The sequence below is a fragment of the Syngnathus scovelli genome, chromosome 12 (assembly GCF_024217435.2).
Source record: "Syngnathus scovelli strain Florida chromosome 12, RoL_Ssco_1.2, whole genome shotgun sequence".
Classification (NCBI taxonomy): domain Eukaryota; kingdom Metazoa; phylum Chordata; class Actinopteri; order Syngnathiformes; family Syngnathidae; genus Syngnathus; species Syngnathus scovelli.
This window is the reverse complement of record NC_090858.1, coordinates 13,376,795-13,390,828: the sequence shown is the minus strand read 5'-3', so window position 1 is coordinate 13,390,828 and position 14,034 is coordinate 13,376,795. Positions and strand designations below refer to the sequence as shown.

General features: G+C 51.6%; 1 protein-coding gene across 4 annotated transcripts; it reads left to right on the top strand.

Moving 5' to 3' along the window:
• The first annotated feature begins 56 nt into the window (after positions 1–56).
• Positions 57–13,515, top strand: si:dkeyp-121d4.3 (uncharacterized). 4 transcript variants are annotated; one of them, XM_049735236.2, is made up of 22 exons: positions 57–1,062; positions 1,770–1,820; positions 1,882–2,072; positions 2,153–2,195; positions 2,573–2,698; positions 2,782–2,886; positions 2,966–3,184; positions 3,372–3,518; positions 3,587–3,766; positions 3,836–4,054; positions 4,225–4,371; positions 4,438–4,611; positions 4,705–4,833; positions 4,901–4,954; positions 5,359–5,547; positions 6,070–6,174; positions 6,239–6,376; positions 6,449–6,556; positions 7,095–7,132; positions 7,200–9,318; positions 9,387–9,486; positions 12,806–13,515. In XM_049735236.2, the coding sequence occupies exons 1-22, from the start codon at positions 373–375 to the stop codon at positions 13,420–13,422; spliced, it is 5,889 nt and encodes a 1,962-aa protein (XP_049591193.1). In that variant the 5' UTR covers positions 57–372; the 3' UTR covers positions 13,423–13,515. The 4 variants fall into 4 exon arrangements, with proteins under 4 accessions (XP_049591193.1, XP_049591194.1, XP_068508699.1 ...); XM_049735237.2 differs by lacking the exon at positions 12,806–13,515 and adding an exon at positions 9,595–11,455; XM_068652598.1 differs by having other exon boundaries at positions 989–1,062; positions 1,770–1,816.
• Positions 13,516–14,034: the final 519 nt, after the last annotated feature.

Genomic DNA, 14,034 nt, shown 5'->3' with positions numbered 1-14,034 from the left:
AATCGAAGTGGTACATAAGAAATGTCCCTTGACTTACAAACGAAAACGTCACATTGAAACATGAACTGAACTTTAGACGGCGCTAAAGAGCCTGACGTGTGAATGCTCGCCCGCCGCATGGAAGAAGAAGAAGAAAACCGAAGAGGACGAAGCACCAACTGACAACTCATGACTCACTGGCAACGCCGGAGAACACGTCGCTCTCATTCTTCGGCACGCTTGTTCTTTCTAACATTGTGTCATTCAAGTCAGCAGAAAAAAAGAGAGGATTAACCACCAACACGGACGTCGGTTTCTGAACATAATGACTTCATTACTTTCCTCAACTCGTTAGCTTCCTCGTTTAGCTCTCTAGCACAAAACAGCGACGCGATGGGTCGAAGACGAAATCCCTACCAAGATGGACCGCCACCTCCGGGCTGTTGGCCGTCGCCTAGAGAATGGGGCCCCTCTCCTCCAGGAGGCTGGGGCCCGCCGCCGCATGGAGGCTGGGGCCCGTTGCCGCCCCCAGGCTGGGGCCCTCCGCCTCCGGGAGGATGCGGCCCCCCGACGCCAGGCAGTTGCGGCCCACGACCACCTGGGGGCTGGTGCCCGCCAGGCCCACCTCCTCCCGAAGGCTGGGGCCAGCCCCCTCCCGAGGGCTGGCGCCTGCCCCCTCCTGAGGGCTGGGGCCCGCCTGGCCTACCCCCTCCTGAGGGCTGCGGCACTCCCGGCCTGCCCCCTCCTGAGGGCTGGGGTCCCACTCCTCTGGGAAGCTGGGGGCCCCCTCCTCCTGGAGGCTGGGGTCCGCCCCCTTCTGGAGGCTGGGGCCCGCCCCCTCCTGGAGGTTGGGGCCCGCCCCCGCCGGATGAATGGAACACTGGCCGACCCCCGTCACCAGGCTGGGGTCCTCATCCGATTCCTCCCCCTCACTGGGACCCCGACATGCCTCTTCCGGGCTGGGACCTGTATGGCCCGGCGCACACTCCCTGCCTGCCTCTGCTTCCGGATGTGGGTAAAGCGGTCCCCCCTCAGGGCTGCATCCCTCCATTTGGCTTCCCTGGACCGCCTCCCCAAGTCTGGGTGAGTTTTGATTTCCGCCTGTTTTGCTTCATGTCCTTTGCAAAGAAAGTCCGGTTTCCTCCCACATTCCAAAAACACACATAGTCGTTCCAAATTGTCCATTGTGTCTATTGGGATTGTGAGTGTAAATGTTTGTTTGTCTATGTGTGCCCTGCGATGGGCCAGCAACCATTTCAGGGTGTCCCCCGGCTACCACCCAAAGTCAGCTGGCATCAGCACGCCCGCGAGCCTCGTAAGGAAATGCGATACAGAAAATGAATGAATGGAAATAGTGAAATAAATCAATCAATAATGAGTGTGACTTGGGTCAAATAAAAAGAATGTTGTGTTTAGTTGAAAACAAAGTTGTCTGTGTGTTGTCGGCTGTGGTTCAGCTGGTCCTGTGGGTCGTCCGGTCTTCAAAAGGTTGGTGGTTTGATTCCTGACTCCAACAGCTCCAATGAAAGAATAAAGGATGAATCCAGGTCAAGCATACTTGGATGGTTCCCCTTTATCTTTATCTTCTGATTCACAACTCACCCAGGTCACCATTTTGCCCGAGACCTGTTTGAGTCTGGCATGGCAGCCTGCTTATCTGACCACGAAGTGGCAAAGTGTTCCATTCTTCTTTGGAGTAAATAAGTTATCACAAAATGAAATGACTTTCACAGTGCACACTAATGCTATGCACCTTTTCCAACAAAGTGTCGGTTTTGTTGCTGTTGCAGATGCCCGTGCAGGGAGCGGCAAGCGATCCGTCGCCGGAGCAGCCCCAGTGGGTGAGTGAGCGGGTCCCCTTGCCGGGTGGCGGCGTTAACGTCTCTGAATTTTGTCGGTCAGATTAAAGCGTTGATTTCAGCCCCACCCACGGACGGTGCCACGGCTGAAAGTAAGCCGGTGCCTGACGAGCCTGCTGCCATCCTGGAAACAGCGCTCGCCTCCAAAACTGCATCTGCCGACTCCGCCCTGGCAGCAGAAGCCGGCGGGACAGCCAAAGTCTTGGGACTGTTGGGAAAGCGATCATTTGACAAGTTGGTCTACGCCGCTCACACTCGTCTGATGGCGTGTGATTGGCCGCTTGACCAGCCATGTGATTTGCCCTTGTTGTCAGGCCTCCGGCGGGCAGATCGACAGGCATCATCTCATTCATCGGGGTAGGTCCTGCTCGACCTGGCCTGACTCGGCCTTTCTGGCACTATGGCTAACAGTGAGCACAAATGATAAAATCAATCAATCAAGTTAGTGATCGAGCAGCACCTGACCGCCCAGAACTGCGATGTCATTTTCAGTCATGGGCAAGTGGCAAAATGGCGCTGGAATGGTGTTACGAATCAGACTACCGTGTTTCGGCTTGTGGGGGCGTTGTGTACCTGCTGTTCAATGACTTTTTCTATTCTATAATCATGTCATGACGACGCTTTTTGACCTGATGCATACGAACTCTTTTGGCAAAAGTCGAAGATGTGGACGTGAGCCGTGGTGAACATGCAAAAGTTGGAATGAATTTTGTTGGCATGCTTTGTGTCCTCAGCCCACATTTGGCCACATCGAGCGAGAAGACATGGAAAAGTTCACCTTTGACTTTGGCGTCTTCTTCGGGAACCCCAAAGCCATTAAGCCTGGCGTGCGAGTGCATTTCACCGCCTGTATCTTGAAGGTGTGACGCACAGGCATGACGCTCATTGTTGGCTAAGACGCCGACGACAGTCCAATTGTAACCGTGCTGTACGTTGCTGCCAGAACGCCCAGATCGCCACGGATGTGAAAGTGGCACCTGGGGGCACGGAGAACGTGGACCAGGACATCTACGAAGGTGTGGTCAGCCAGCCCATCGTGGAGGCACAGGTGAGCTCTGTCCGGCCAGCCCGCAGGGACCAAGGTGGCGGCCTCCCCTTCCCGTCGCCCAGCTCTTGTCTTCCCGCAGGCCGGCGAGCGGCAGTTGCCCGGCCAGGTGCACGTGGACATTGTGCCGGTGAGGCTCAACCTGCCCTTCGACAGGAAGGACAGCACCGTCACGTTACTAAAGAACGATCAAGTTCTCATCAACTTGTTGAGTGACATAGTCACCGAAAAGAGACGCGCCACCAACATCCGACCCAAGATCCCTGAAACCTTCCGGTTTACAGTGGAGACCCGTGAAACGGTAAGGCTGCGCCAATGGAAGCCCTTTTGACTCCAATCCTTTCAATTGATTTGCGTTCAGCTCCCCGTCGAGGTGTTGGACTCGGACGCGTCTGCGTTGGATTCTGGTCAATCCACGTTGGACGGCGCTGGCATTTTGTGCCTCCCTCCCATCCTCTGGTCACACTTTGTGTCATGCCACTTCGCAGGGCACCATCGTCAGCGTGGGTGACACCGAAGGCGTGATCAAGTCGAGTACGCATGGCGACCTTCCCTTTGACCTCAAGGAGAACTTTAGCGAGGTGGACTTTACCGCCGAAGACGTGGATGAACAAGTGGAGTTCACACTTCACAAGGTAAGACCTTGGTGAGGCTGGGAACCGGGACCAAGCCACAAATGTCTGTCTGTCCTCCCATCTATCAGCTGCGAGCGGGCCAGCGGGCAATTCGGATCCAGCGGGTGAAGGAGCCTCTCCTGCTGACCCTCTGCAGCTCCACCTCAAAGACGGCGCTGCCAGCAAAGGTCAAGCTGCTGCCGGCCAATATGTGGCTGGATCCCGAACTGTACGAGGGCGTGGTCAGCCAGCCCATCATCAAGGCCACGGTAAGCGCCCATCCCGTCCGTCGCTTGATGTCTCGGGAACCCTCGGTTTTGAGTTTGTTTGGCGCGCAGGCTGCTAAGCAAGGCTACCCGGGGCAGATCTTTGCCAACATCGGACCCCTCCACACCAACGTGACCTTTGACCAACGGGATTGTAGTGTCACGCTACTGAAGAACGACCGCGTGCTCCTCAGCCTGCTGGTGGACACCAGGACCCAGAAGAAGCGTGCCACCAACATTCGTCCCAAGACACCCTTCACCTTTGTCCACACCAAGGAGAAGCGAAAACTGGTAGGGGGGTCTGCTGACGTGTCTGCACGAACACACTCACAGGCACGCGCACGCACGCTCACACACGTACGCTCGCACACACACACACACGCACACACATTCACACACACACACGCACGCACACACATGCACGCACACACAGCACTTTGGACTGTACGCCGCCGCTCCAGGGTGTCATCAAGAGCCTGGCTGGGTCTGAGGGCATCCTGACCTGCGAGGAGCACGGAGAGTTGCCCTTCAACCTCTGCGAGAACTTCAGTGACACAGAGTTTGATGTCCAAGACGTTAACAAAGAGGTTGAATTCACCCTAACCCAGGTTAGTCCTGTCATGAATGACCCTTATAGATTACAAACGGACCCTGACGGCTTTGTACCTGCAAAGGTTGAGGATGAAAAGAGGGCCATCAGACTCCGTCGGACCAAGATGGTGGAGGACCGAATCGAGACGGAGAAGAGATGGCAAGAGGAGGAGGACAGGAAGAAAAAGAAAGAGGAGAAGGAGTCGAAAGACAAGAAGTGGAGGGAGGCAGCGTCTGTGGGACTTGCTGCCGACAAGGTAAGTTTTGTAGCATACTCCCTCGAGAGTCTCCGTCTGCCGTTGGTCGCCAGCCACCTGCCTTTTGACGCTGCGTCCACCCGCTTGCCACAGTGGACGCTGCTGGGCTTCAACGTGCCCATTCCTGACAGTCAGCTGGAAATCAGCAAGGAACGCTTTGACGGTACTGTCCTCAAAGCGGCCAGAAGACAGCGCATGGAAAAGGAGATCCCAGACGAGCAGGTGAAAACGGCATTGTTGGCTACTAAGAACGAGGATGAGGATGATGATGTGCATTTCTATCTCTCAGGAGAAAAGCAAAGCGGAGGAAACAAAAATCAAGCAGGAGCCCCAGGATGAGCTGGTATGAGCGCTTCTGCTTCTCACTGTGTTTGTGTAGGCGGGGGGGCATTAGTTAAGTAATCGTGACCCATCGTAAACTATCGTAAGCCACCGTAAGCATCGTAAGCCACTGCAAGCCATTGTAAGGCATCGTAAGCCATCATACGACATTGTAAGCCATCACAAGGCATCGTAAGCGATTGTCGCGAGGACTTTCACTTCTCAAAAGATTCCTTTGTGTCCTTTTGTAAGCAAAGGGCGAAAAACAGGCAATGATTGATTGAGCTTTATTCATCCCACAGCGGGGAAATTCACTTGTCACAGCAGCGCATATGAGTGCAAGAATAATACGAGAGCTTGAAGTTCGTGGCCATATGGGGCAGCCCAAATGCTTAGGGAATGCGCCCAGCCCGTGCTGTCTTGCAGGGAACAATTGCAGAGGAAGACATGAAGATCAAGCAGGAGCAAACGGACCCCAAACAAGAAGTGGATGGCCAGGGAAAGACACAAGAGGAGGTCGGGCGGCTGGTGATGACCGTGGAGGGTCGCCAGAAGCAGCTTTCTTTTGGGCCCGGTGACCTCCTGACCAGCGCCACCATGTTGACTGGAGACAAGGTGAGCAGGAAAACGCTCCTGCACTCACAAAGGCGCCCAAACACTTGTCACGAAGGTGGGCGCACTTTTGACAGGGCCATGCGCGCGCAAGGCCTGCCGCCACTCGTCGAATGGTCTGTCAATCACCGCCCGCCATTGGTTTGAATCGGTGACACGAAATCCAAAACAAAACAAGTATCTGCTTGAAATGTCCTTGGCACAGTGCACTTCAAGTTATTCTTTTGACTTTGATAGTATGAATGCCACTCTTTACAGTGTGTTGTTTCCATTTTACTCAACAAAAAATATAAGGCACTCAATTTCAGGTGCTCAAAATGTCAGGCACCATCAGTATTGTCTTTACAATTCCTTTAAATTCAGGCTGGAAGCCAACCACGGTGGTGGCCACAGGTTCTGTACGGCGCCATTTACATTGGCTCCATTTTGTGAGTGGACTCACGGCGACGACTGTTAGCGATGAGTTGACGAGCAAAATACAGGACAAGCACAATGCTGTGCTGTGCTGACAGTCACCGTTTGCAGGTGCGCTTCAACGTGGCCGTCAATCGGGAGACCAAAGAAGAGCGAGCCACTTTGGTGGAAATCCTTCCCGCCACCTTTGAAGAGTCCACGGAGCAACGGCGACACGTAAGCTGTTTTCCTCAATCGGCAGTGAGGGCGGGTGGCGCTTGACGCTTGCGCGCCTTTGCAGGGCATTGTCATCGAGTTCTCAGAGGAGCATGGCCTCATCAAGTGCACGCAGAACCCACAACTCTTCTTCTCCTTGTCTGAAGTCATCGGAAAAAGGAAATTGCAGTTGAACGAGAAGGTGGAGTTCAGTGTGGTCCCGGTAAGTCAAGTTTGGGCTGGTCTCGGGGCCCAGCCCTCGCTCGGCGGAGCTCATGTGTGCTTTTTGCTCCAGCACGACAATGCGGCGGGCGGCCACCAGGCTATCAGGATCAAACACTGCGCCGAGAGTGTTTTCTTACCAGCCAGAAAACTGGGCGCCGCCACCGTCGGCAAAGGGAAGGTGAGCGCGCTCTTTCGAAAGTCAACCTCTGCGCCTCGTCGCCACCCCCAAATGCCTTTACCAACCTCTATATTTGATACCAAGCAAAGACGCTATGATGCCAAGCAAAAAGGTTATGGCCCGCCGTCGCTTGGTGATTTGGATTCTTTGTTTGTTTTGTTAGGCAAGGTAGTTGCGAACCAGCTGCAAAGAAGGTGGCTGGGTGGGTGGCTGAGTGTATGGATCAAGGCAAATGTGTCATGTCCTGGCATCACAGTCACCATCATCCACTGGCTAACTGTGTAAAAAGGCACAGGAACACACTCATATTAGCCAACATTGCGGATAAGTACCGAGAGCGGGCCTGACACGAGCTGCTTTGCAGTAACAACAACTATCCAAGCATAGCAGGGACCCAGCACTGACACTCTGCTTCTTAAACAGGACAATTACAAACCAAAGAGCATGGACGGAGCACATCTCACGTCCAACTAAGCATGCAGTCAATGCCCAATGCGCTTTCCTACGCATGTTGTTAACGCTTCCTTCTACTCCTCAGATGAGCATCAAGCTGGCAAACTCCTCAGATGACTCCAAGTAAGTCATTTGATCCCGCCCCATTGAATGTTTTGAACCATGGCAATCATTTCGTCTTCCCTTAAAGGAAGGAGGCGCCGAGCAGCGACAGGCTGAAGACAGTGGTGAAACAATTGCGAGCTCAGGACAAGTGGACGGCGAGTCTGCATCGAGGCTACAGCCGGAGTCCGAGTCCAAGTCCGCCCAAAGACAAGTTTGGACGACAAATCAAAAGGAGACGCAGCACGAGTCTGGAACGCAAGCAAAAAAGCAGCCGGCATAGACGAAGCGCCAGTCGGGAACGCCACTACAGGCGTACCAGAAGTCGTAGCAGGAGCGCTAGCTGGGAAAGAGCTGGAGCAAGAAGAAGCAAAGTCAGTGGGGAGCAAGACCAGGGGCACAAGAGGAGGAGGGAGCGCAGTCCTCTTCCCAGGGCTCGTGCAGGACCGGTGGATGACGAGCTGGCAAGAAAGAAGCGAGAACTGGAGGAGCTCAATGATATGATTGCCTTCAAGAAGTCGCTAATGGCTCTCCGGGGCCCGGAGCCCCGACAGCGAACGTGCATAGACTACGACCACGGTCGCATCGCCAACCCTTTGGCGGAGTTCAGACCTGTCCGCTCCATTTTGAAGAAACGGCAAGGGGAGCTGGAGTACCCCCGCCGTATTCCACCAACGTACGACGAGCTTTACCCTGGCCAGCCATACCCACACTTGGGCGAGCACTATGCTGATGGCTATACTGATATCTATGCTGATAGTTATGCTAGCGTTTTTGCCAGTCCTCTGTATGGTGAGCGAGCGTACGACAGCTATGGTAAAGGTCCGTTTAAGAGCCCTTCCTCCGTTGGCCAGCGTTACATGGATCGCTACGACGTTTACGATGAGCCCTACGATGATCCGTACCGTGACCTGACATGCGCGGACCAACCGCATCACAGTCCCCACCCAAAGTGCCAGGCTCCAGAAGATTGTGCGCCGTCGTCGGCCTCTGTCTCGTGTGCGCCGTGCCAGTCTCCAGAAGATTGTGCGCCGTCGTCGGCCTCTGTCTCGTGTGCGCCGTCATCGGCTTTTGTCTCGTCATCTCTGCAAACGTCCTTCAGACCATCCTCTCCCACACAACCGCTGTCCAAAAGCCCCTCGCCAGGCTGCGCAAATACGATGAAGCCCCCACTCGATCGCTTTCTTGATATGCTTCAGAAGAAGGAGAATCCTGAAATAAGAACAGAACCTGTTCCTGTCATCGACGAACTTCTGCCACATGAACGGGCGATTGAAGATGGCAAAGACTTCTCTTGGATTGTTGGTTTGGCTCAAGAATCTTCTGGCACCCGTGTGGCTGTGCACGATGAGAAGAAATCAGCGTCTGTGGAAAGGACTGCTCAGGTGCCCAAGACTGCCCCCTATCGCCAGATCCAGACTTTGCTGCGTACGATTGGCCTGAAGTTGACCACGGAAGACATGTCGCAGCTGGACAGCAATGCCTCGTCGGCCAAGAGAGAGGGGACTTCAACAACATGGGAAGAAGCCTTGAGACACGGAGCCTCATCGCTGCAGGCGGACACTGTCCCTTCCCCATGCCCCACCAGATCATCCAGTTCGGAGCCCTCTAGCCGAAAAAAAGGTATTTCCGAGTATGAAGAATTCCTCGATCAACAAGAGTTGGAGATGCTCAAAAGGGCTCAAGAGCTGCAAGATCTTACCAAAACAATGGGAAGCGCCTCATCTGCGCCCAGACCACCTGCTGGGCCTCCCCCTGCACACCACCGCCATCCGTCCCCTCCAGTCAACTGGCCGCTGGAGATTTCCCCCAAAGTTCCTCCTGCTGCCATGGGCCGTCTTCCCCCTGGACCACCTCCCGGACCGCCTCCTCGACGTCTTCCTGGACAACCTATTTTCACGGTGGCCTCCAGGGACGCAAAGCCGTCTGTAGCTCAAGCCCTTTGCTCCTCTGAACCGCGCCCCCCTGGAACTGCCACCCGAGGAACCTCGCCATTGGTGACTGACACCAAGGATCAGTCCAACATCTCCACAACTGTGGCCAAATGCCTGCAGGTCATTAAAAGCGTCAAGTGTTTGGCTGCGACACCAGCAGCAACGCCACTCAAATCGGTCCAGTTTAGTTTGCCGTCGGAGTTGCCGTTGGCCTCCGGTCCCGCTGGCTCACTCGAGCAAGTTGGTGTCGTGAAAACCAAGCAGAAAGAGAAGGTACAGTCTGCTGCTGCAGCATTTACCTGCTCCAGCTGCTCCAGCTGCTGTATTTTGTTGTGTTGCAGTTGGATTTGTACAACCAGAAGCTGGTGGACCTGCAAGAACAGCAGTCCAGGGACGCACAAGGCCACCAGAAACCAGGCAATGGTGCCATGATTGCCTCAGGTATCAATGTTCATTGTCTTGACGATGCATTACTTCATGAGTCTAAACCTTGGTCCTCCTGATTTTGTATGGATTGTCGTGCTGAGGAACTGTCTTTATGACTTTCAGTAGGTTTCATGAAGATGAAGAAAAAACGTGGTACGTAATTATTAGTGATGGGTCCATGAGGCATCGTGTGTCGTCCCGACACATTGGCAAACTGTATTGACACTGTGTCGATACTGTGTCGCTGACTGCTGACACCCGCTGGACCTTAAAAATACTAAAGGCAACCTTGTTGACAGACACGACTGACACTGATTTGATGACCTAGTATATACATTAAGTAATTTAAGTAATTTTATATTGTATTGTTTCACATATTCATTTAAATTGAAAATATATTTTATTTTATAGTTACAGTCAATCAATAATGTGAACATGTATCGTAACATGAAAATCGAAGTGAACGTGTTGTGAAAGAGGATGCTTGTGCACTGAGATTTGTTTTTTACTCATTTTTATTTAAAACACGTTTTTCCAATGTTTTGAAATTGAGCCTGTTGCGCTTTTTGGACACAATTTCTCCCGCCGTTGAAAACACAAACTCACACGGCACAGATGAGGTTGGAGTGCAGTGTAGTGGGTCTTTTGATTGTCCCAGTATCTGACTTGGGGCTGCACCATAATTCTTGATAACTTTGAGGATGAACCGCAAAAGATCAGTTATTGTTTTAGCAGATCCATCCTGTTGACAATGCGCTGCCTTTAACAGAGCTAAAGCGCGCTTCCTTGACAGACTACAATGCTGCTCGTTCGGTCACGTGGCTTTTTTAAAGCGATATGCGCACCGACACGCGGCTTCGCTCTATGAGCTCGACATATGCGCCGACGCATCGGTGTTGCCGGACCCATCACTAGTAATTATGTTTGGCTGTCGGTTGTCAGCCATCCAGCTCAAGATCATCTGCTGAAGTTGAATGCAGGGAACCAGACTCTTGTTGGCTCTCAAAGGTGTTTCGCCCTTAATACAAAAGGTGAGATGTCTTCAAAAGCAAGGAAGAGTTCCATCGCCTCATTTCAACTTAGCAGAAAATCATATTGAGCTTCCAAGGTTTTTGTCCCTCGCAGCGCACGCTAGTGAACGCGAGTGTTTGAGTACAGATGTCAAGAAAAGAAGCTAACTGCAAGTGTCTCCGCCAAGTAACTTCTATGTCTTCATAAACCTTTGCTAGCATCTCCCTAGCATCTTGTGTCAAAACTGCTACCGGCAGTGAGCAGCACTTGCTAAGGCGCACAAACTTACCATGTCTTGGTAGCGGTCCGCTTGCCAGCAAATGTTTTCGTTGTCATTGCTTAAGTCATGGCCCAGCTAGCTAGCTAGCTAGCTAGCTAGCTAGCTAGCTAGCTAGATAGATAGATAGATAGATAGATAGATAGATAGATAGATAGATAGATAGATAGATAGATAGATAGATAGATAGATAGATAGATAGATAGATAGTCTCATTGCTGGCAAAAGAGAGTCATATTTTGCAGGTGTCCAATGTTTTTGTCAACTTTTCACAGCCTGCTGGATCTTTACTTCACGTGCAGGAATTTTGACCAACGAGTGTTTTGCTGCTCAACTCCTTTTCTGCGTTGCGTTGATCGATGTTGCGTTTCCAGCGCTGTGGTGGTCAGCTTTCAAGGACATGGCTTGAAGTTGCGTGGCGTGAGAACAAAGACATTAGGTACAGAGCTCCTGATAATGTAAAGTTTACCCGGCAAAAAAAATGCAATTTTTGTTGGAGCCACATATGTAAGCCATGTTGACAAAAGCTTTCACCCATGAAAACATTTCTGCATCAAGACGTCACTTTGGACAGACTGCCATGCACGTTGAGCCAAGGTGTTAACTGTAGCTTGTTGTCAAAGGCTGTTCTGTTTTGTTTCAACTGTGGTAAGTCTTGGTTCAGAGTCAGGGTAAGTAAAGTCAACCTCTTTGCTATTCTGACATTTTAATTTTGACAGCAGCCAATTCAGCGCACCGTCCTATCCATGTTTATCAGCTAAAATTAGCCACGTCACCTCCGTCGAGTTTGTAGCCAATTCTTTGAAGAGCTTTTCTACTTACCTGAAACATGTCGTGTGTGTGGTGGCATGCAGTACAGTATAGAACCTCATGTTTATCTTGACAAAAGCGATTGGTTTAAGGATGCGCCTTCTGAGACCAAGCTAGCCACGATAGCTAGACAAACAGGAAAATGTCTTACACTAAGCCTGCTGCCAAGTTTAGCCTCTCCCCTGCCCTTGGAATCACACAGCTAGTAGCATTTTCTTGCTAGTTAGCCACAATCATGTGGAACTTTGTCTTTGTGTCAGTCATTTTTTCACGGAAGGCACATCCGCCACGTACCAAGGATGCAAGTACTACGACACATCATTTGTTTGTAGTAGACGTCTGCTCATATGACATTTTGAGAGGCAGAGGAAGCTAACCTAATGAATAATTACATTGTCTGATCCAGTGTTTCCCAGCCTTTATTGAGCCAAGAAGGCACATCTTTGACGTTAGAAAACTCTCTGTCCCGGCTATCGATGCTAGTAACGTATTTTAAAAAAAATCTAAACAAAAAACACGATCCGGGTTTACAGTAACGACTTGTGTAGTAACACATTGCTTCCATCTGTGAAGTGATATGACTCCAGTTACTTTGCAGTCACAATTGGATGCTGCCTATATTTCAGCTATATAGTAAGTGTCACAGATATCTATCTCCCTGCCACCAGGGCCAAGGGCATTTGTCGCCCAAGGCAACTTCCAAAAATGGTGCACCCGCCCCAACCACCACCAATTTCCAAGTTATCTTTGAACTATTAATAGTAGTTTGAACTACTAGTAGTAGTTCAAAGATAACTTGGAAATTGGTGGTCTGAGTGAGAGAGCTGGAGTGGACGGCAAAAATGCCGGGGCGGAATTTTTCACTTGATGATTTTGCCGCCCATGACATTTTGCCACCCCTTCAATTTTGCTGCCCCAGGCGGCTGCCTAGCTCACCTAACAGTAGGGCTGCCACTTGGTTTATGCTTGACGTGTGAGCTGATGTCATGGCCCAGCGGTTGGGAACCACTGGTCAGATTGTCTGGGCTTTTGCTCATCTGCTGCTACAAAATGAATTCAATAGGCCAAGGTAGGTTATTGTCATTTTTCAACCTTTTTCAACCTTTGACTTTACACATGCTGAGAAGGTCGCCAACTACCTACCTTTGGATGTGAACACTATCTGATAAGAGGCGCTAATGCACTATGTCAAGCAGCTTAGGAGCGTCACCCATCAGTTTTCCTCCATGTCTGCAGGAAAACCAGCTGGCCTTGGGCCCCGCAACGTTTGGATTTGCGGCCATTCGCTGGTGTACTGGGCGGAGTCACGGGCCAAATCAGTGGAGGTAGGTGCGCAGCTGGGCATGGACTCCGACAAGGTGGTGCTCTGGTGGAAGGGAATCCAGGGCTTGACCTGGCCCCAGCTGCTGCCCCTGCTCCAGCAGCTCAAGGTCAGCTGGCCCGACCCCCACGTCATCATCATGCACCTGGGCGGCAACGACTTGAACACGAAAACGCCCAGCGATCTGCTGGCGTCTGTCAGGAGAGACCTGGTTTCTGTGAGGACTGCCTTCCCGTACTGCGTCCTGGTTTGGTCCCAGATCCTCCCCCGTCGGGCGTGGCGTCACTCAGCTGACGCCCACGAAGTGGATCTGGTCCGAAGCACAGTCAACCGCCGCATCCACAACATTATTGCCGAGGTGGGCGGCATGTCTCTGACCCACGACAACATCCGCTGCGGGGCCAACATGGGCCTCTACCAACCCGATGGAGTGCATTTGTCGCACAAAGGAATGGATATGTTCAATGGGAACCTGCATGACTTTCTGGAGAAGTGGACTGAGGAAATCAGTGCCACCGCCGCCTCCCAATAATGCCACCTGCAGTCTTCTTGTCTTGGCTCAAACAGCAGCTTTACGTCAGAATTAGTTTTTTTAAACGTTTAAATAAATCTCGTTTGACCTTGATGTATGTGCTTTTATGCGAGTGGCGTCAGCGTGGAGATGGAGCAGCAACGTAAAGGCACAGATCATTTTCCAAAAGCCTTTGCATCCTGACCTGAGTCAAGTAAGGGAACCGCTACCCTATCGACTTCAACGCACACGGTCACAGTGACGCTCAACGGGTTGTTCTATTTTCCCAGTTCTTTATCTTGAATGCTCAATATGCTCATAGTAATTCCCAGGAAGCTGCATTCTCAGTTGAACTATAACGTATGCCAGAATGGTCGAGACATGGCCGTGGAGCCTCTTTCACACAGATTGTGAAAGGTCTAACCCAGGGGTGGGCAAACTTTTTGACTGGCGGGCCGAATTTGGTTCTAAATCTTGACCAGGGGGGCGAACCAGGAGCAGATGGATGAAGTGTTTGTGTGAAGTAATAGAAATGACATGTAAAGGTCATTGTATAAAAGGTTTGTACTTTTAGTAGGTAGTAAAGCATGGATATTAAAAAAAGCTTTTTGAAAACAAATCCATTTGTATATG

Excerpts from the sequence above, each read along its gene's own strand:
- si:dkeyp-121d4.3 (XM_049735236.2), top strand. The coding sequence starts at position 373 with ATGGGTCGAAGACGAAATCCCTACCAAGATGGACCGCCACCTCCGGGC. Across the intron at positions 1,821-1,881 it reads CGCCGGAGCAGCCCCAGTGG|ATTAAAGCGTTGATTTCAGC; the intron begins GTGAGTGAGCGG and ends TTTGTCGGTCAG. Across the intron at positions 2,073-2,152 it reads GGAAAGCGATCATTTGACAA|GCCTCCGGCGGGCAGATCGA; the intron begins GTTGGTCTACGC and ends CCTTGTTGTCAG.